Source organism: Lepus europaeus, chromosome 12 (assembly GCF_033115175.1).
Source record: "Lepus europaeus isolate LE1 chromosome 12, mLepTim1.pri, whole genome shotgun sequence".
Taxonomy (NCBI): domain Eukaryota; kingdom Metazoa; phylum Chordata; class Mammalia; order Lagomorpha; family Leporidae; genus Lepus; species Lepus europaeus.
Genome location: NC_084838.1, coordinates 68,579,959 through 68,600,186, shown reverse-complemented (window position 1 = coordinate 68,600,186; position 20,228 = coordinate 68,579,959). Strand labels below are relative to the sequence as shown.

The window sequence follows — 20,228 nt, the reverse complement described above, 5'->3', positions numbered from 1 at the left end:
TTCAACTCATATTGCTTTTTATGTGTTGAACACACACTATGTGGGAGGCCCTGGCCTAGCACTAGGAATACAACAGTGAGATATAGTCTCTTCCCTCAGGGAATGCAGTATGAGTAAGGTAAAGAGACAAAAACTTAGTACGTAGTAAAAACAATTACACATTGTGCTAAAGATATGGGAGGGAACAGACTAAGTGCCAAGAGAGAACATAACAGAGTGCCTATTGCACAGAGAGGTAAAGACGACGTTTTTGAGATGTTGAGTCATGATGAATGTGCAAGAGCCAGCAAAGCAGAGGTGGCAGAGAGAGGGCTCCAAAGGGAGGATACCTGGCAAATGGCTGTACATCGACTCTTAACCACCTGCCTTTGCTCCTGATGCATTGTGGGATCAAGCAGTGACCAGCTATGACCTCAACTACAAGTACTTGGATACAGAAAGGGGATGAATTGCTGATCAGTTCAATTATTTTCATGTGCATGTCCTTAATGAGGAAGGGCTGCTCTGAGCTGATGGCTGGCCCACCTCGCCGGAGTGCAAGGCCTGGGGCTAAGGAAAGGCACACATTCTGGATTTGCAGCCCCAAGGCAGAGCAGCGCCCGGTTGTGGCCAACAGGCCCTGGAACAGGTCAGCCAATGTTCCAGTTGCAACTGGACTATATGCAGAGAATTCAACAGAGCACTTAGCCCTTATGTCTAGCTCTCTTGCAAAAAGCCCCAGGATGCTCAGGGATACTTGCTGGAGCAAGCTGCCAGGAAAGGACCAAGCAGGCAGGAGGCGAGCTAGTGCTCAGTGCCTACCAGGTGAGGACGTCTGAAGCACTTGCTAGTTCTGGGGCAGGTTATTTTTGGCAAGCGTGCTGGTCCCCTACCCTGAACCCATTCTTCCCCCTTTTAAAGTTAACAGACTCCAGATTTTGTTTTAGCCAATATCATGCCCAGGTAAAAGACCTCCACATACCCTCTTGCAGCTAGGAGTAGCAACTTAAACCAATTCTGGCCAGCTGAACATAAGCAGAAGGCACTGGATAAAACCTCTTGGGAAGCATTTCACAAGAAGTAGAATTGGATGGATTCTGTCTTCTGCTCTGTCCCTCCCCACCTTTTTTTAAAATCTAGAATGAGTAAGTGATGATGCCTGGATCTGCAGCAGCCTTGTTGAGACCATGAGAATGAAAACTACATGCAAAGGAAGGTGGAATAGGAAGATTGAAATGGCACAGCCTTGGGCTTCTTACCTCCAGAATTAAGTGATAGGAAAAAAACAAAAAACAAAACAAAACAAAAAAAAAAAAACACTGCTATTTGAACTTCTATGATTGCATTTCAGTTATATGTAGCCAAACGCAATTCTAATGCAAAGGGCCAAAGTGGCCTTCACTGCTGGCCAAGACATCCAAACTGTTTCTTTAGCCAGTCAAAGGCAAAACTGACACTATCACAATGGGATTGGGTGGAGGGCTCCCCTTGCCCTTCAGTTCCCTCTAAATTCAGAGGATGATGAAGATAAAATTATCAAATGGACCCAAAGGAGGGCATCCTTTAAATTGAAACATTTTTATTAGACCACTAATAAATGCATATAAGAAAAAAACACAGAGAAAAGGAAAATGGCAATACTATTACAAATTAGTCAAAGCAAAAAGATTTCTTCAGAGTGTACAAAATGTAAACATTCGCCCTGGGATTTCCCATAGGTGGCCCAGTCCACAAGGACTTATTTGGAACAAAAATGTCTATCAAGCCTCCTCTACAGCTTCTATAATATCTGCATACTTGCCACACTGAAAGTTAAAATTTGCTAGCACACCCCGAATTTTCTATGCAAAAAAACCTAAATGATTCCCAAATCAAGGCAACTTGAAAATTAACTGGTACATGTGGAAGCAAAGAACCAAAGCAAATCAATCTTGCAACTGTCAGCTTCCACTCCCTATGCTAACTGCATTTACATTAACCTTGAAAGAGATTACAAAAATATACACAGTATATAAAACCCCTAGTTGAGCCCGGGATGAGAGGTCAAATCCTTCTTGCTTGTGACATGCTCCAGAAAGGGGCATCACAGAAGTCCCTTGAACCTAGAGAGAAAGGACTAAGAAGAAGCCCTCTTCTGTTCAGAAAACGGGGACTCATAGACTTCCATGGGAGGGCAGGTACAAACCAGGTGCTGATCTCCGTATATGTCATCAATGCGGGCAATGGTTGGCCAGAATTTGTTCTCTGGTTTCACAAAGGGCTGCAAAAGACAACAGATGGGATGCTGTGGGGGTGTTCTGCGATTTCTTTTGGGAGAAAGTGATATTCCTCCGACTCAAGACAACATTAGCCCAACAAGTGCCCTGCATTACTGGCAAAACAAAACAAAACAAAAACACAAGACACGGAATAACTTTTGAGCCCTGTCCAGACCGCTCAATGACACTGCAGAGCACCTTCTCCAAAAAAGCATCAGAAAATAAAGGCAGATTGCATTCCGGGCCCTCCCCTTGTTGACAGGTGATAGAAAAACACATTAATCCACTGATAGGGATGCCTATGTCCCTCCCCCTGGGTACTTAGACCTGCGGCTGATGCTCTGGTTCTGCCCTCAGACCTCTGAAAGCCAGTTCATTTGCTCTGCATTTCTTAACGTGACCCAAATTTCTAAGATGCCCCCTATATGGTTTCTACATTGAGGCAACTATTAGGAGTGGGCAGGCAAGTCTAAGAGTGGGAATCCCTCAGAGTAGGGGCAGCCTAAGCACGGGAGTACCATCGCAGTTGGCACAATCAGCTTCCGGGAGAACTTACGAGTGGGAATGCTGCCACCTCTCTGGAATACGGCCGATCCCAGTGGGAGGACGTGACACAGGTCAGGGAGTGTGGAGACATCTGAGACAGAGACACGCATGGCAGAGGGGTCAGAAAGATGTACTGCTTTCTCCTCCCTGCCTTTCACTTCGACCACACGGAGTTTCTGAAGGAGGTCCGCGAAGAGAAAGCGGCTGTTCCCTTTCAGTTCAGTGAGCAGGAAATTTTTTTATGGTGACGTATTTCAAATATAGGAAACTTATGGTAATTATACGATAAACATATCAGCCAAACGACAGTCAAATTAGTGTTGTCACATTTGCTTCACAGTCGCAAGGTGCAGTCCGTCTGCATCTCATTGCTCACCCTCCCCACCAGTGGCAACCTCTCCTGAATTTCATGTTTCCCATGCTTACCATGTTCTCTTACTGCACAGATTGATAAATACCATTGAACATAATTAGGTCATTTTAAACCTTATATTCTCCAGTGAGTTTTTTCCACTTGCTTTTTAACTCAGTATTATGTTCTTTGAGATGTCTATTTTGCCATTAAAAAAAAAATAGCTTAAAAGTTAAAAGATTAAGCTGTATCCAGAAAGAAGAAAAAAAAAAAAACAGTAAAAATGATCTTACTCAATTCCTCCTGCACCCCAAGAAACTCATATCTAGCAAGCTGCCTGCCTCCTGCCAGCCACTGCCCCTGCACGCCACTCTCAGTAAGGCAGTTCTGGGACTTGCCTCAGCCTCCTCCAGTATGAGACTAGTTTTGTGGCTTGGAGCTATAAAGACATGACCTTCATAGTGTTCTCAGTTTATGATCTCTCAGTTAAATGTCTGGAAATAACAAGAAGCTTAAGGCTCTAACCAGATACAAAATTAAACAGTTTTGGGGGCTGGCATTGTGGCATAGCAGGTAAGGCTGCCACCTGAGATGCTGGCATTCCTTATGGGCACTAGTTTGAGACCCAGCTGCTCCACTTCTGATCCAGCTCCCTGCTAATGTGCCTGGGAAGGCAGTACAGGATGGCCCAAGAGACTCAGGATAAGTTCCTGACTCCTGGCTTCAGCCTGCCCCAGTCCAGGCCACTGTGGCCACTTGGGGAGGGAAAGAGAAAATGGAAGATCTCTCTCTCTCTGTCTCTTCCCCTCTGTGTAACTCTGACTTACAAATAAATAAATCTTTGAAAAATTATTACCAGGTTTTGGAAGAAGCAGAATAATGCCTTACAAACTTTTCTCCAGCATAAATCATAAACATGTAAAACATCCAAGTCAAATATCAATTCAGTTGCCCTCCGAGGTAACTACTCCAATTCAAGAATTTGTGTCTACATAGTTTGTGAGATAAATGCATAAATTGTACTTACGCTATAACCGCACTAGAGTACATCACACAGAAACAAAGACTGATAAGAACTGCTCAACCAGACACAGTCCTTCAGCTTTTGCTTCCATCTCCGGCAACCAAGAGGGTGCCTTTGGGGAGTCTACACCCCACAACTGCCTCATACTCAGGTAAATGCTGTTCATGTTGTTCAGGGTGATTTAGATTTTGACACAATGGCAGCATCTTATCAGAAGAATTTTCTTACTCCAAACAAGAGTGCCATTTTCAGATATGAGTTCAGGGGTTGTTGGCTTGTTGTCCAGACGTTATTTTCTAATGTAAGGGACATTTTGAATAAAGTGCAGCACCCTCGCACCTTCAGTGGATTGACCTTAGGGTCAACGCGGCCATCCTCGATATCGGCAATTTCCTGACGAATGCTGATCATGGCATCACAGAATCTGTCCAGCTCTGCTTTGTCTTCCGACTCAGTGGGCTCAACCATGAGAGTCCCTGCCACAGGCCAGGACATGGTAGGGGCATGGAATCCTGCAAAAGGGAGAAAGGGGAACTCAACTCACTGACATTGGCCTCCCCTATGTGGAAGAAAATCTGCTGTCCCCTCGCAGAATTTATTCTAAGGAAATCATCATAAACATTTGCAAATATATGTATGGGGATTCATCTGTTTATAGAAGAACTTAGGAAACAAACATATCCAAAAAAATGGTTTGGTTAAGGAATCTTATAGTATACCCATACAATTAAGTATGCAAGTATTCAAGAGTATATAAATGTCAAATTGGGTGAACATTCAAAAGTATCAAATGAAAAAGAGCAAACTACATAACAGTGTTATCTATTTTTGTTACAAAAAGACAAAATAAAATACTTTCATATCTTCTGAGGGAGGAATCCTTGAAGAATATAAAGTGTGCATAGGGTTGCCAGAAAATGAGACTTGGGATTTTTATTTCACTTTGTGTTTTAGAATTTCTCTTCAATGATCATGTATTATTTTCAATTAAGAGAAATAACATTGAAAAAAAATTGTAACTTGTCAAAAGTTGAATAATTAGATAACAAGAAATGAGGTTTCTGGGCTAAAACTTATTGTCCTCATTTTACAGATGAGGAAACTGAGGGCTACCCAGTACATAGAGAGCCTTTGCCTTTACAAGGAACACAGGCTGAAAGTGTCTTTACGTTTATAAAAGCTTCCACGTGTAAGTTGAATGAACTGACAAGCATATAGTCAAGAGAGAGATTCCTCCCTCCCCCCCCCGCAAAAAAAAAAAAGCAAAATACAACTTTTCTCCATTTATTGCACTGTTTTCTATGAAACTTTAAGATGAAAGCTCCCAGACTGATAGGCCTGTCAGCTATTCTTGCCTGCCCCAAAGTGCATCATTACTAGTGGTGCTTTAGAGTCATGCCTGAATGGTTTAAGGGATTATCTCCACACCATTCTATTACAAGAATTTTCCAACATACAGCTACATGGAAAGGGCTGTGAGCCCCCTGTAGTCACCTGCAGTGGATTCTGCACTGCAGTCATTTACTTTATCACGGCTCAGTTCACCCTTCTAGTCGTCTTGTTTTTTGATGCATTTTCACCCTTAAACACTTTGGTGTACATAAGATAGCTATATTTCAATATTTGTTCACATAATATGATAAAGTTTACAGTTAAATTCACAAAACTTAACTAGACTTATTTATTTATTTGAAAGTCAGAGCTATACAAAGAGAGGAAAGAAAGGCAGAGGGAGAGAGGTCTTCCATCTGCTGGTTCATTCCCTAGTTGGTCACAACGGCCAGAGCTGCGCCGATCTGAAGCCAGGAACCCAGAGCTTCTTCTGGGTCTGCCACATGGGTGCAGGGGCCTAAGGACTTAGGTCATCTTCTACTGCTTTCCCAGGCCACAGCAGAGAGCTGAATCAAGTGGAACAGCTGGGTCTTGAACCAGTGCCCATATAGGATGCCGGCACTGCGCCGGCCCCTAATAATTGTTTTTAATATAAAATTAAAATACAGCATCACTCTTATAGAGAGTAAGTTGATCTTGGAAATATTTCGATGCCATATATTTATTATTCATTACTACTTATGTTCTTATTGCCTTTTTGTTAATTGGAATAATAGCATGCTTTGGCTTTAGGCATGGCTACAAAATGTTAATAAAACCAATCATACAAAAATTATTTATGTATTTATTTGAGAGAGGAAGAGAGAGAAACTGATCCATTGTTTCTCTTCCCAAATGTTTGCAATAGCTGGGCACTAAGCTAAGTGCCCAGGTATTTTGTTGTTGTTTGTTTTTAGTTCTTTTTTTAAGAACATACTAATCTCATTACCTGCTAAATCTGCTCTCAATTCCATGTATGAGCAAATTCAGTCCAACATATATTGCTGTAGCAGTGCCTCTATCTAGAACCATCTGAGAATTGTTCTGGAAACAGTTCCTGGTTCTGGATGCTGATTCAGGAAGTTCAGGACACAGCATAGAAATCTTTGGGTCTTGGGGCCAGCACCGTGGCGTAGCAGGTAAAGGTGCCACCTTGCTATGCCGGCATCCCAAATGGACACCGGTTCGAGTCTCAGCTGTTCCATGTCTGACCCAGCTCTCTGCTATGGCCTGGGAAAGCAACAGAAGATGGCCCAAGTCCCTTGGGCCCCTGCACCCATGTGAGAGACTTGGAAGAAGCTCCTGGCTCCTGGATTCGGATCTGCCCAGCTCCAGCCGTTGCAGCCATCTGGGGAGTGAGCCAGCGATGGAAGACCTTTCTCTCTCTCTCTCAACTCTGCCTTTCAAATAAATAAGCAGAATCTTAAAAAAAACAAAACAAAACAAAAAAAAACTATGAAACTCCCCAGGTGGTTCTGGCAAGATAAACAGTTTGTAAAACTCTGTGATAAGGCAGCTTGCCCACACTTGTCTGAGGAGACTCATCCAAGGGGTGCTTGTTAAATATGATTACAGGGGCCAGTGTGTGGCATAGCAGGTAAAACCACTGACTGCAGTGCCAACATCCCACAGGGGTGCTGGTTCGATTCCCGGCTGCTCCACTTCCGATCCAGCTCTCTGCTATGGCCTGGGAAAGCAGTGGAAGATGGCCTGAGTCCTCGGGCCCCTGCACCCTCATGGGAGGTCCAGAGGATGCTCCTGGCTCCTGGTTTCAGATTGGCACAGCTCAGGCCATTGCAGCCATCTGGGAAGTGAACCAGCAGATGGAAGACCTCTCTCTCTCCCTCTCCCTCTCTCTCTCTCTCTGCCTCTTTCTGTAACTCTGCCTTTCACATTATTACAAGGCCTCTTTCCTGAAAAGTCACATACAGCAGGTGTACTAAAGACCCAGAAACTGTGTTGTCATTTCCATTATTTTTAAACTATTCACTCAGTCTCTCAGTTATTAATACCTATGTCCTAAATGCCTACCACGGACCAGGCACCTGGATAATTTGACTTTGGGTAAGTGTGGAGACCATCCTATCAAACATTAAAATAATGTTTAGGTCAGGAGATAGAACATGGCTTGGAAATACTGGGTGATAATGTCAATTACAATCTCCCTCCCAGCCCTTTTCGGCTCCTTCCCTGAAAATGCTGCTGCAGTTGGATGTGTGGTGTAGGCAGCACATCCAGGAAGTGACACACTTGTCCTGAATCAGTCATTTGCAGTTATTTGCAGAGGCTGATTCAGGAGAAAGGGGTTCCAGGACATTGACTGTCAGGTTACAGAAGGTGCCAAGAGATTTTCTTTTTAAACCCTGCTCTGAATTAATCATCACAAAGCTTTTGCGTATACTTTTTAACCATACCCAACACCCACCAGAACTGCGCTTACAGATGACCATCTTCCATGACCACTATGTCTTTTGTTGCAATAGTAGCCATATCCAAGGAGAGACAAGTGGGAAGGGGCAAATTCCGACGACCACAATGAATACAGACATTAACAGGATTCAATCACCGAAGCACACTTTTCACCTAAGTGGCTATTGTGAGTTTTCTGATGTACAGGGGGTGGGTAACAGCCCTTGCTGGACCTCTGGGATAGGTAAGCAAACTTGTGTTTACCTGAGACAAGATGCTCACATGGTTTTTACTTCAACCAGGATACAAAATGGAAGAGCCAAGCTAGTAGAAGCTGCCACATTTAAGTTTTAAGATTTGTAGGCTTTGAATGGAAGCTGCACCACGGCAGTAAACTCTATGTAAAGCTGTTCAAAGCACAATGTCTGCCAAGAGATTGTGAGGAGGCAATTGCTCACTTCGTTAATAGAATCTCTGGTTTTCACATTTATGTTACGTGTAACTCTGCATAATGATCATTCATTCAAGAGAGGAGTGAGTCACAGGTGGGGCTCCCACTACGATGCAGTAGTAAAACTATTACATTTTTTTTCGTTAGTTTTAAAATCAATTCATTAAAATTCAGCTAGGACACCACATCTGTCAGAAGGCAAAGTTCTCAGCTTTTCTGAGAGTGGAAGGATGCTTGATGTTAATACTATTACTAAGAAGCTGTTTTTTAGAAAAGGCAGAGCTAAATGAATACACACTAATAGACAAAGAGTCCATGTTTCAAAATGCTTCCAAGTTGCCTTTTTTCTTTGTGAAAACAACAAATGTTTATTTCTTCATTTCAAGAAGCAATATGCGTGTAAGACATTGTGGTGCAGCAGGTGAAGCTGCCACTTGGGCCATCTGTGTCCCTTACTGGAGTACCTGTAATTGAGTCCCACCTCTGCCTTCATTTCCAATCCAGCTTTCTCCTGGTGCACACTCAGAGGCAGCAGGTGATGGCTCAAGTACTGGGGTCCCTGCCACCATGTGGGAGATCCAGATTCAGTTCCAGGTTCCTGGTTTTGGCTTAGCCCAGCCCCAGCTGAAGTGGGCTTTTGGGCAGTGAACCAGCAAACAGAAAATCTCTCTTTTCGCATCATTTTGCCTTTTGGACAAATAAAAATAAATATATTTTTTAAAGTAGCAGCTATGCCATGACCAAAGCGGCTTTAAAACTCCAGTGGCATTTGTCTCTGATACCTCTACAGCTTACTTGCTCCACTTCCTTCACCGTGACACCAGCTTACCCTTCATGGTTCTCTGCTTCTCAGGAATGGGGTAGGAATCAAAATTGATCAGAAATGAAGGTAAACAGCAGCAATCATTTTCTCTGGGATTTTAAATTTTAGCTATAAGAACTGCTTTTTCTTGGTTGCTGATGGACTTGAGATACACATTTTATTATCTTTTTTATTTTTATTTTATTTTTATTTTTTGACAGGCAGAGTGGATAGTGAGAGAGAGAGACAGAGAGAAAGGTCTTCCTTTGCCGTTGGTTCACCCTCCAATGGCCACTACAGCCAGCGTGCTGTGCTGATCTGAAGCCAGGAGCCAGGTGCTTCTCCTGGTCTCCCATGCGGGTGCAGAGCCCAAGCACTTGGGCCATCCATCACTGCACTCCCGGGCCACAGCAGAGAGCTGGACAGGAAGAGGAGCGACCGGGACAGAATGCAGCACCCCGACCGGTACTAGAACCCGGTGTGCAGGCACCGCAGGCGGAGGATTAGCCTAGTGAGCCACGGCGCTGGCCTTCATTATCTTTGAAGGGTAGAACTACAGCAGTCATAAAGTCAAGTTTTTGTTTTTTTTCTATTATTTCTAAGGTTGTCAAGGACCCTGGGCTCCCCATTTATCCCAGGGATCGGTTACCATCTGCACATTCAGTTTGGGCTCGGAGGAAGCGATCTGAAGTCATGCACAGCTGCCTGCATGTCAGAAGCCCTTTACTATCAGGGTACTTACCATAATCCTGCAGCCTCTTTGCCACATCTACAGCCTCAATATTTGCAGACTTTTTGAAGGGTCTTGTGTCCAAAATAAATTCATGAGCCACGAAACCTGTTCAGGAAAATCGTTTCAGCTCAGGATTCACATCGGCTGCTTATTTTACCCAAACAATGAAAAAATAATTCAGTTTTATGCATTAGCAATGAGAACCAAGAAGCCATGAGCATTCGGTAAGTTTATAGTTGGCAATGAAGACTTCATTTACTCTTATTACAAATAAAAACTTCTAGCACATTAATCCAATGTATCTGATCTTCAGTTCATTACACACCCATAAGTCTGACAATGGCTACAGGGAGGTGGGAGGCACTTCTGGAGCATTCAATGGGAGGTGTCTGGGAAAGACATTATTTCTGCTCTCAGAACCGAAAATCTACTTGAAGCAGTTAAACAAATCACCACAGTCCTAATCCTTGTATAGAAAATACTTTAGGAACTAAAGAACAATTGACACTTTTCAGCAACTTTATCCTTACCATCAAATAACTATTTCTGGGTATATATAAGTTTATGTTAAACATATATCAGTATCTGTAAGACACATACAGAACTGGATGTGATCTTGAGATCGTGCCTTCAGGCTGCAGAGGGAGAATTAGAAACAGGCACTGTAGAACAACATACCACAAGTAACAAGGAGTTAATGAGGCCAGTCGGTGTGGATCAGTTTACTGTGTTCTCGTTTGTAAACAGATTGCCTCCTCAGCTGGAGGCAGACATGTGCCCATCACGAGCTGCTGGCCATCCCTCCGTCATCAGGAATAAACCACTGAGCCAATCAGCATTTTGACAAAAGGAACAACATTCCTGGAGACTTCCCAAATTACACGTTCCACCAACTGATGGAATGTCCTTCACAGAAAGGATCAGCTCATCAGACAGTGTTGTGCTCTTTAACCCAATCTCCTGCCTCTTGGCAAATGGTGAATCCACTTACAGTCCCGCAGAGCAGACTTAACTTCAAGCCTGTGCAGAATAGCTCAGTAATGAAGAGCCCCTGAGACAGTCTGTGAACTGCTCTGCTTCTTATATAATGAGTAAATATGAAAGGATTGTTTGGTTTTGTTTGAAAATAAATGGATGAGAGCCTGAAACAATATATTGAAAGTGCATATTTTTAAAACATACTTCCTAACAATGGTGGAGCATAAATTTGTCAGGAGTGTGATTCAGAAGCAGAAAGTTCTATACTTGGGTAAGTACACTCAGCAAGTGCCAAAATGGAAAAACTAGTGGCATGTTCAAGAGGAAATCATGAGAATATTAAGTCCTATCAACTAGTAATTCCAGGACTCTCTTTTAAAAGCCCTGCTCTGTTACTTAGCCTGAGAGCCTAGCATCAGCCTTTGCCCTCTCTCATGTAGAAGCTACCCTGAACGTTGTGACAATGACAAGGCTACTTGGAGTTCACTGCTCTGAAGGGCATTCACAGGGGAACAGGAGGAGGAAGGAGACGACAGACATGCATCAGTGGGAGAAGAATGGTTCTTGCTGCCAGGCCAAAGAGACTGCCTAAAAGTGATCCTGCTGAGGTCAGAGGCCCTATTTCCATGACCTCTTGCTCAGGGAAACAACCAAGAGTTTTGATTCTGTCAGTGATGGTCTCTTCAAAGAGCATTAATTACCCACCAAGAGCCACCAAAGACATAATGGATTCCTAGTATTCCTAGGCAGCCCACGTGAGGATGTGGGGTTAATTACAGAGTTCCAGCTCTGTGGGAATGTTTTGAGAAGCCCTATTTTTCCCCCATGCTGTTTTCAGTCTCAGAAGACAATCAGTTTATGGGAGGAGATAGTTCTAACTTGGAGCCAAACCACTTCTATTCTCCTTCTCCATCATCCCACCCCCTTCCTCTCCTCTCGGCCTTTCCAGATTCTCAGCTATAGTCATGGGTGGACCTGGCAGAAGCACTCAGTGAAAATTAAAACTTGTGTTGAATAGTTTATACACTTTCTACTTCAGATTGCCCTGACTCACCATATACCATGGAAGGTTTGTGTATCTTTCTCCTAAAAGCTTCAAACAAAGCTGAACATGTTGGGATCTGATTTCTTCCTTTCCAGGGCTCAAGGAAAGGAGAAGGAGAGAGAAAACTGAAGTTCCAATGACGTTTTCATTTGAACACAACAGAGTATGGATTTAGAAAATAACATCTGAATCTCATTTTTAAAATGGAGCTCTTCCCAAACCACTTGGCTATGAAGTGGCCTCTGCAAATGAAATCTTGGGTGTTTTGTTTTTTGTTTTATTTTTTCCAGATCTGTCTGTTTGAGAGGTGGAGCCAAGAGGGTAGGAGAGAGGGAGGGAGAGAGGGAGGGAGAGAGAAAGAGAGAGAGAGAGAGAGAGAGAGAGAATCTTCTACCTGCTGGTTCACTCCCCAAATGGCCACAACAGCCAGGTCTAGGCCAGGCCAAAGCTAGGAACCATGAACTCCATATAGGTCTCCCACATAGGAAGCAGGGGCCCAAGCACTTGGGCCATATTTTGCTGGCTTCCCAGATGCATTAGCAAGGAGCTGGGTCAGAAGCTGAATAGCTGGTACTCTAACTGGTACTCCAATATGGGATGCCAGCATCACCAACGGCAGCTAAACCCACTGGACCACAACTCTGGCCCTAATATCTTGTTATTAGAAGCTCCTGGGTAGGCTTGGCTTGTTGGTGTCTTTCAGCTATTACTGAATAGCATTGCACCTAATGTAATTCCTTTCTTTCCTCAAGCTAGCAGAATAAATATTATTGGTGATCCCCTCTCCCAGTACTTGCCTTTCATTTCCTTGCTTTTGCAAAACCTATAATTGGGATTAAAGTCTCTCCATGACATTGTATTGGGGGGGGGGGTTTTGTCAGTGTGGCACTGTGGCACAGTGGGTAAAGTCACCACCTGCAGTGACAGCATCCCATATGGACGCCGGTTCAAGTCCCAGCTGCTCCTCTTCCTATCCAGCTCTCTGCTATGGCCTGGGAAAGCAATAGAAGATGGCCCAAGTCCTTGGGCCTCTGCACCAGTGTGGGAGACCCAGAAGAAGCTTCTGGCTTCTGACAGGCACAGCCCCGGATGTTGTAAACATCTGGGGAGTGAACCAGCTGATCAAAGACTTCTCTCTTTGCTTCTAACTCCCTCTCTCAGTAACTCTGCCTTTCCAATAAATCAATAAATCTTTAAAAAAAAAATGGTATGTAAAGGCAGGCCTGGAGCTCATTAAAATAACTGCCTCATGATCCTTTGTAATCCCAAAGTCTCAGTTAGAGTTTCTTAGTACCAAGTTGAGAAACAGTCTTCAGACATTGCCATTAAACACTGTAGAATATGTTTATTAAGAACACTTCTATTTTGAGACCTCAGGAGGTGTGAAAGTAGTTGTTTTTTAGGCCATAAAAGGCACTGTCAATCATCTAACAAATGTGTCTATCAGGCCGAACATGAGACAATTTTTTATGTCATGAACTCTTAGATAGGGTAATAGAGTAGGTAATCACCATTCTACTTCTGTTTGCAATGAGAAATACTATTCATTATAATTCTGGGGTAAAAATGTCAAAACAAATGGAAATTTCATCCATCTTTTTGTGTTGCGACAGGGTCTCCCTAAAGTAATCACTTACCATGAGCCTATGGTAGGTGCATGTCCCTCTCTCCAGAGTGCCACCAACTCCCACTCAATCTAAATCCCATTCACTCTTTAAAAACTAAACATTGGACCACACAACTCTGAACACAATAAAAATCACTGAGGTGTACATTTTAAGTGGGTGAATGTATAGTATAGTTTGCAAATTCTATCTTAACAAAGCTGTCAAATATATTAAACATCAAAGTTTAAAGTATAATGAAGTGAGCTATTAGGAAAAAAACCTAAGCCTTATAAATTCCATAGTAAGATAATTTTCACCCATAAAATTAGCAAAGATATTGTGTTCTCCAGTTTTTGTTGTTCTTTATGTAACACTCAGCACTATACCCTGCTGCAAGTCATTCTCATGAGCTGTGAGTGTGAAGTAGATGGGCACAGAGTCTCTGGGAATAAACTGGGACCACATGAATCAAGAGCTAGAATGCATTCATGTCCTCAGAGAGAATAATTTCTCTGTTACAACTCTAGCCTAAGGAAATAATTAGAAAGCTTTTTTAAAAATCTAAGTAAAGAGTACTCATTGTAGCATTGTTAAAAAGGCAAACAGCTGGGAACAAAACTATACAGAACTGGTTAAATCACAAACATCCATATAATGGAACTGACACAGCCACTGTCTAAGAATATTTTGTGATATGGGAAAATGTTCATAATATAAACTAATGTTTAAAAATATGACTCAAACTGTATTTGTAATATGATCTCAACTGTATAAAAAGAAAGATGATAAAGAATACAGCAGAATACTAATAGTGGCTATGTTTGATTGATAGAACCATGGGACATTAATTTTTCTTCTTCACACTTTTTTATTTCCCAAAATTCCCACATTGAGCATATATATGTGATTTACATAATCAGATAAAATAAATATGTAAGTTCCCATGTCCAAGTGTCTGGATTCAATGCCCAGCTTTGGCTTCTGGCTCCATCGTCCTGCTGAGGCAGACTGGAGAGGAAGCTTAAGTAGTTCCTCCCACTGATTTGGGAGACCTGGATTGGGTTTCTGGCTCCTAGCTTTGCCCAAAACCCTTGCTGTTGTGGGTGTTTGGACTTTCAGATAAGAGTTCTCTCCCTCTCTCTCTACCTCTCAAATAGGAAGGAGAAACAGAGAGAGAGAGAGAGAGAGAGAGAGAGAGAGAGAAAGGAAGGCAGGCAGGCAGTCAGGCAGGCAGGAAGGAAGGAAGAAAAGGAAAGAAGAGAGAAAAAATATAGCTGTGTCCTATTACAGCAACACCCTCACTACCAAAATTCCCCAAACCATGACTGCTTCTCTATCTCCTTTCCAACCTCTGTCTAGTTCTCAGTGCACATCTGTCTGGCATCTACATTACCATTTTGTCCAAACTACAATCAAAGGTTACCAAAGCCTTCCTAATTGTTGAAGACAAAGGTTCTTTTTTTTTTTTAATTTATTTTTTTGACAGGCAGAGTGGACAGTGAGAGAGAGACAGAGAGAAAGGTCTTCCTTTTGCCGTTGGTTCACCCTCCAATGGCCGCCGCGGCTGGCACGCTGCCGCCGGCGCACCGCGCTGATCCCATGGCAGGAGCCAGGTGCTTTTCCTGGTCTCCCATGGGGTGCAGGGCCCAAGCACTTGGGCCATCCTCCACTGCACTCCCTGGCCACAGCAGAGAGCTGGCCTGGAAGAGGGGCAACCGGGAAAGAATCGGTGCCCCGACCGGGACTAGAACCCGGTGTGCCAGCGCCGCAAGGCGGAGGATTAGCCTGTTGAGCCGCGGCGCCGGCCGACAAAGGTTCTTTTTAAAACATGTCACAAAATCAGATCTACTAATCATACTTTAGGAAGCTGGAAAAAATAAAAGCAAATAAATAAAACCAGCCACTTGTTCTTTACATTGTTTACATACATCCTCCCACAAGGATTTGTTGCATGGCTGCGTGTGATAGGTCAGGTATGGACCTCAAGGGATGAAGCAGACACAGCTTCCACTCTCACAGCATTTGAAGTCTGACAGCTGGAGGGAGTCAGACCACACTGAGTAGGAGAAAAACTGCTCAGTGTCAGAAAGGAGCCAAAGGGAAGGAGTGGCTCTCTCTGCCAGGAACGGGAAACTTCAGAGGAAGCAGAGCCAGACAGAAGCAGGGGACAAGCAGGCAGACTTCATGGGACAGGCACTGTGACCAGTGCTGCTGAGGCGCTAAAGCTGCCGCAGTATGAGGTGCCTCTCCCCAGGTCTCCCTTGCTCTGCATCTTAGTGTGGGCCTCTGCCGGAAGTGTGCTTGGGTCCTCAGTCCCCTTCTCAGGATCTCAACATTCCCAAGGTTCGACTCTCAGATTCTGCGCCCACTGAAAATATCGAAATGTCTACCTGGTTTTTATTTATGTCACCTTCTATCACTGCCACAGAGACTTTGTTCCCCCTCCCTCTATTATTATTCCCTCTATTGTAAGCTAAGAGGAGTATCTAACGTTTCTCTTCACATTCAATTACTAACTTAAGTCTAACTTATTCTAATGTCTAAGACCATGTTTATCTCTTTCCACTTTCTTAATGATTTAAAAATTTTTTTCCAATTATATAAAAGGCAGAGAGATAGTGAGACAGAGATCTTCCATCTACTAGTTCACTCCCAAAATTCCCTCAACAGCCAGGCCTAAACCATGCCAAAGCCAGGAGCCCTGGACTCAACCAGGCCTCCCACATGGATAGCAGGGAACCAAGTTCTTGAGGCATCATCTGCTGCCTTCCAGGGTACACACTTGCAGAATGCTGGATCAGAATCTGAGGCAGGTCTCGGACCTAGGCACTCTGATATGGGATGTGGGCTTAACCTCCATGCCAATTTCCAGACCCTCTCTTAATGGTTTCAGTAGTCTCTGTTAGCAGTCATTCCCCTGCTCAAAAATCATCAAGGATCATTATCTAGTTCAAGAGTAAAGTCCAGAATCTTCCAAGACCTGCAAGACCCTAAGATATTTTTCTAACTTTGTGCTCATTTGCTCCCTCTTCCTCTTCCCTTCCTTCAAGCCACTAACACTCCAGCCACCCAGGCAACCTATTTTTCTTTTGCTTGCACCAGTATCTCTATTTACTCAGTTTCTTACCTGCTGCTCTTCCTTCCAGGCTTATCTCAAATGCTCTCTTCATAATTTCACCCTACCTCTGCCCATTCTGATTTACTACACTCTTGGGATATCCTCATGGCACTTTGTGCATAATTAGCTTGTGATATTTATGTGCATGTCTTTCAGTGGTGTGGGCTCTTCGATTACTGTATAGACTAAGTACCTAGAATAGCCTTGAACATGACAATCCCCCTAAACTCTTAACTAGTTGAAGTTTTTCCAATAACTCTATACTTTTTTTTATATGTACTAAGAATCAGAAGTCTTTCATCTACTTCATAAAATCACATATGGGTCAAAGTTGATTTGGCCAGGAAAAATTAAGGTAATGGTAAACTAAAGTTGATACTTACCTCTTGCACCTCTAAAAAGGACTCTGTAGTGTTTTTCCAGTCTCTTGGCCATGTAATTGGCATTTAATATAGCAATTTCTGTGGCCTGTTTAAGACCCTTGCCTCCCATCATCTGCAAAAGAAACAAAAAGAGGCATCAAGCACTGAACAGGTACACCCACCCAATGGTCAAGATACTAACCAAAGACAACACACATCCACAAAAGGAGTCACCAGCAGTCTGGATTATCCTAAGAACTATATAACAAGTGGAAAATTCTGTCTGTCTGTTTATCTCTAAGCCAGAAATAATCTTGGGTTTTCTCTTTTGAATGGTAACTTTATATTTTTTTATTGTAGTACAAATGTCAAAGTTGACTGTCAACAACTGTGTTATTCTTAGGTTACTCTTGATTTGCTTTTTTGGTTTGTTTGTTTACCATAAATTTAAGATGACTTGATAATTGCCAGTAATCCATGAGATTTTTGCCAAAATAACCATTGAATAAATTTTGTATGGTTTGTCCACAGTCAAGGCTATTTATGTTTAGCACCTGCCATGTTCATCTTATCCTATTCTGCAGTTTAACAAGTCCCTGAATCATATGAAGTAAACAGATCACCAGCGAAGACCTTAAAATCATGAAGACATCGATTTTTGTTGTCTACTTTCTTCCTAGAGTACTTCATGTACAGTGGAAACTTAACATACATCAAACATATAACTAAACTACAGCAAATGAGAAATAACTAAAACAAGGATACCAAAGTCCAATAGATAGAGAAGACATATTTCCCTAAGATAGTCAAAGAAGGCTTCCTAGACTAAGAGTTACTTGACTGGAAACTTAAAACAATTTGGATAAGCAAAGAGAAAAGGGGAAGGGTCTGCTGCTGTGGTACAGTGGGTAAATCTGCCACCTGCAGTGCTGGCACCCCACACGGGTTCAAGTCCCGGCTCCTCCACTTCCAATCCAGCTCTCTGCTGTGGCTGGGGAAAGCAGTGGAAGATGGGCCCAAGTCCTTGGATCCGTGCATCCAAGTGGGAGACCCGGAGGAAGCTAATGGCTCCTGATGGGCGCAGCTCCAGCCATTGCAGCCAATTGGAGAGTGAACCAGTGACCTCTCTCTGCTCTCCGTCTTTCTCTGTGTAACTCTGACTTTCAAATAAATAAATAAGTCTTAAAGATAGAGAGAGGGAGGGAAGGGGGGGGGGAGAAGGGGAAAGCACTTCAAGTAAGAAAAATAGAAAAAAAATCAGAATGTGGAAGAGGAGGATACATAATTGTCACCTAGGGGTCACTGTAGGGCAAGGCAGATTGTTACTACATTTTGTAAGCCTCAAACTTTTGCTAGAAAGGACTTGGACTTGGTTCAGCCAGACACTGGCTCTCATCCTATGTATCAGAGTCACTGAGCATCTTTCTCAAAATGCTGATGATGGCTCAGGCGCAATCCCATGTATGTATTGAATTTGAATCTCTCTGGGATGTGGGCCTAGGAATGTGCATTTAGAAAGAATCCCTTGAGGCTTCTGTGTGGGCTGGTGAGGACTAGCAGTACAGACAATGGGAAGTCAGGAGAGGTTTGTGGGCCCTCAGTGTGAGTCTAGCCATCTTATAGAAGAGCCCAATTTACAGAATCCAGGGGTCAAAACATAAATGGGAATTTGATTCTGATTCCAAAGAAGCAGACCTTCATTCTGGTGGCTTTTATTGTCTCTATTTGTAAAACTACTAGAGTATCATTTTCTTTTTTTTTTTTAAGATTTATTTTATTTATTTGAAAGACAGAGTTATAAAGAGAGGCAGAGACTGAGAGAGAGGTCTTCCATCTGCTGGTTCACTCCCCAGATGGCCACGACGGCCGCAGCTGCACCAATCCAAAGCCAGGAGCTTCTTCTGGATCTCGCACGTGGGCACAAGGACCCAAGGACTTGGGCCATCTTCTACCATTTTCCCAGGCCACAGCAGAGAGCTGGATAGGAAGTGGAGCAGCAAGGACTAGAACCAGCGCCCATACAGGATGCCGGTGCTTCAGGCCAGGGCTTTAACCTGCTGCACCACAGCACCACCCCTACAGTATCACTTTCAAAGCTGGCTTGGTCTCTGAGGTGCAGAATCATTGTTCCAGTGTCCAAGAAACTTTTCACTAAGAAGCATAAGTGCCACACTATTCAAGAATACTAGCCAGCCTCATGTGGCATCCAATGTGCTTTGAACAGCTGAGTTCTAGGGGTTTGTTTCACCAGGAACCACCCTTCCTTTAAAGAGGGCACTGTTTGGGGACGGTGCTCCAATTAACAGTCAAGAAAGTGTTCTTGGCCACAGTTTTGTCAATCCAAGGGGTAGGAAGGCCAGTTTGAATAAGAGATTTACAAAATAAACTCTGGCCTGAGACTTTCTTGGAGAAAGACATAGGAAGGAAACTAGTTCTCTGACAAACTCTAATGGCCCCTATGACACAGCTTCACAGCCTTAAAGGGCAAAGAGCCTTTGAAAACTGCCACAAAAGCCAATTTCTCCTACTTTTCAGCTTATCCTCCAGGAACTCTAAGAAATACAAAGCAAAGTAAGATACATTCCTAACATTTATTCCAGGAGCTCAACAAAATGTAATAATTAGTCATCACAGGACTTTTCACTTGCAAAGGCCCATATAAATCCTGCCAAGAAACAAATAGTGTGCTAAAACATCCATATGACTCATAGAACTTAACTGTATTTGGAAAAATCTATCTGGTGTGTCAGTTTTCCTGATTATAAACCCACTATGAGAACCCAAAGAAAATCATGTGTAGAGGAAGAGATGAAATGAATTGCAGCTGATCTATTCAGGAAGGTTCCTTCCACCCAAGTCATCAACAATATTCACTGAGGAAGATGGCCCCAGTCCTTGGGCCCCTGCACCCATGTGGGAGACCTAGAAGAAGCTCCTGGCTCCTGGCTTCGGATTGGCACAGCTCCGGCCATTGCGGCCATCTGGGGAGCGAACCAGCAGATGGAAGACCTCTCTCTCTGTCTCTACCTCACTCTGTAACTCTGTCTTTCAAGTAAATAAAATAAATCTTTAAAAACAAAACAAAACAAAACAATATTCACTGAACCGCTTCTCAGGAATTTCTTCATTTTAAGCCAAGGGAAAAGTCTGAAGTCTCAGTTGCCCACCCACACATCACATACCAGCCCACCTA

General features: G+C 43.2%; 1 protein-coding gene across 2 annotated transcripts in view; it reads right to left on the bottom strand.

Annotated features, from left to right (window-relative positions):
• Positions 1 to 1,537: 1,537 nt before the first annotated feature.
• Positions 1,538 to 20,228, bottom strand: part of GLDC (glycine decarboxylase) — a 133,472-nt gene continuing 114,781 nt past the window's right edge. For both annotated transcript variants that reach the window (XM_062208271.1, XM_062208270.1), the window contains exons 21-25: positions 17,057 to 17,168; positions 9,935 to 10,030; positions 4,499 to 4,671; positions 2,794 to 2,874; positions 1,538 to 2,239 (exon numbers count right to left, since the gene is read on the bottom strand). In XM_062208271.1, the coding sequence (XP_062064255.1) occupies positions 2,096 to 2,239; positions 2,794 to 2,874; positions 4,499 to 4,671; positions 9,935 to 10,030; positions 17,057 to 17,168 (606 nt within the window). In that variant the 3' untranslated portion in view covers positions 1,538 to 2,095. The remainder of the gene's footprint in view (positions 2,240 to 2,793; positions 2,875 to 4,498; positions 4,672 to 9,934; positions 10,031 to 17,056; positions 17,169 to 20,228) is intronic.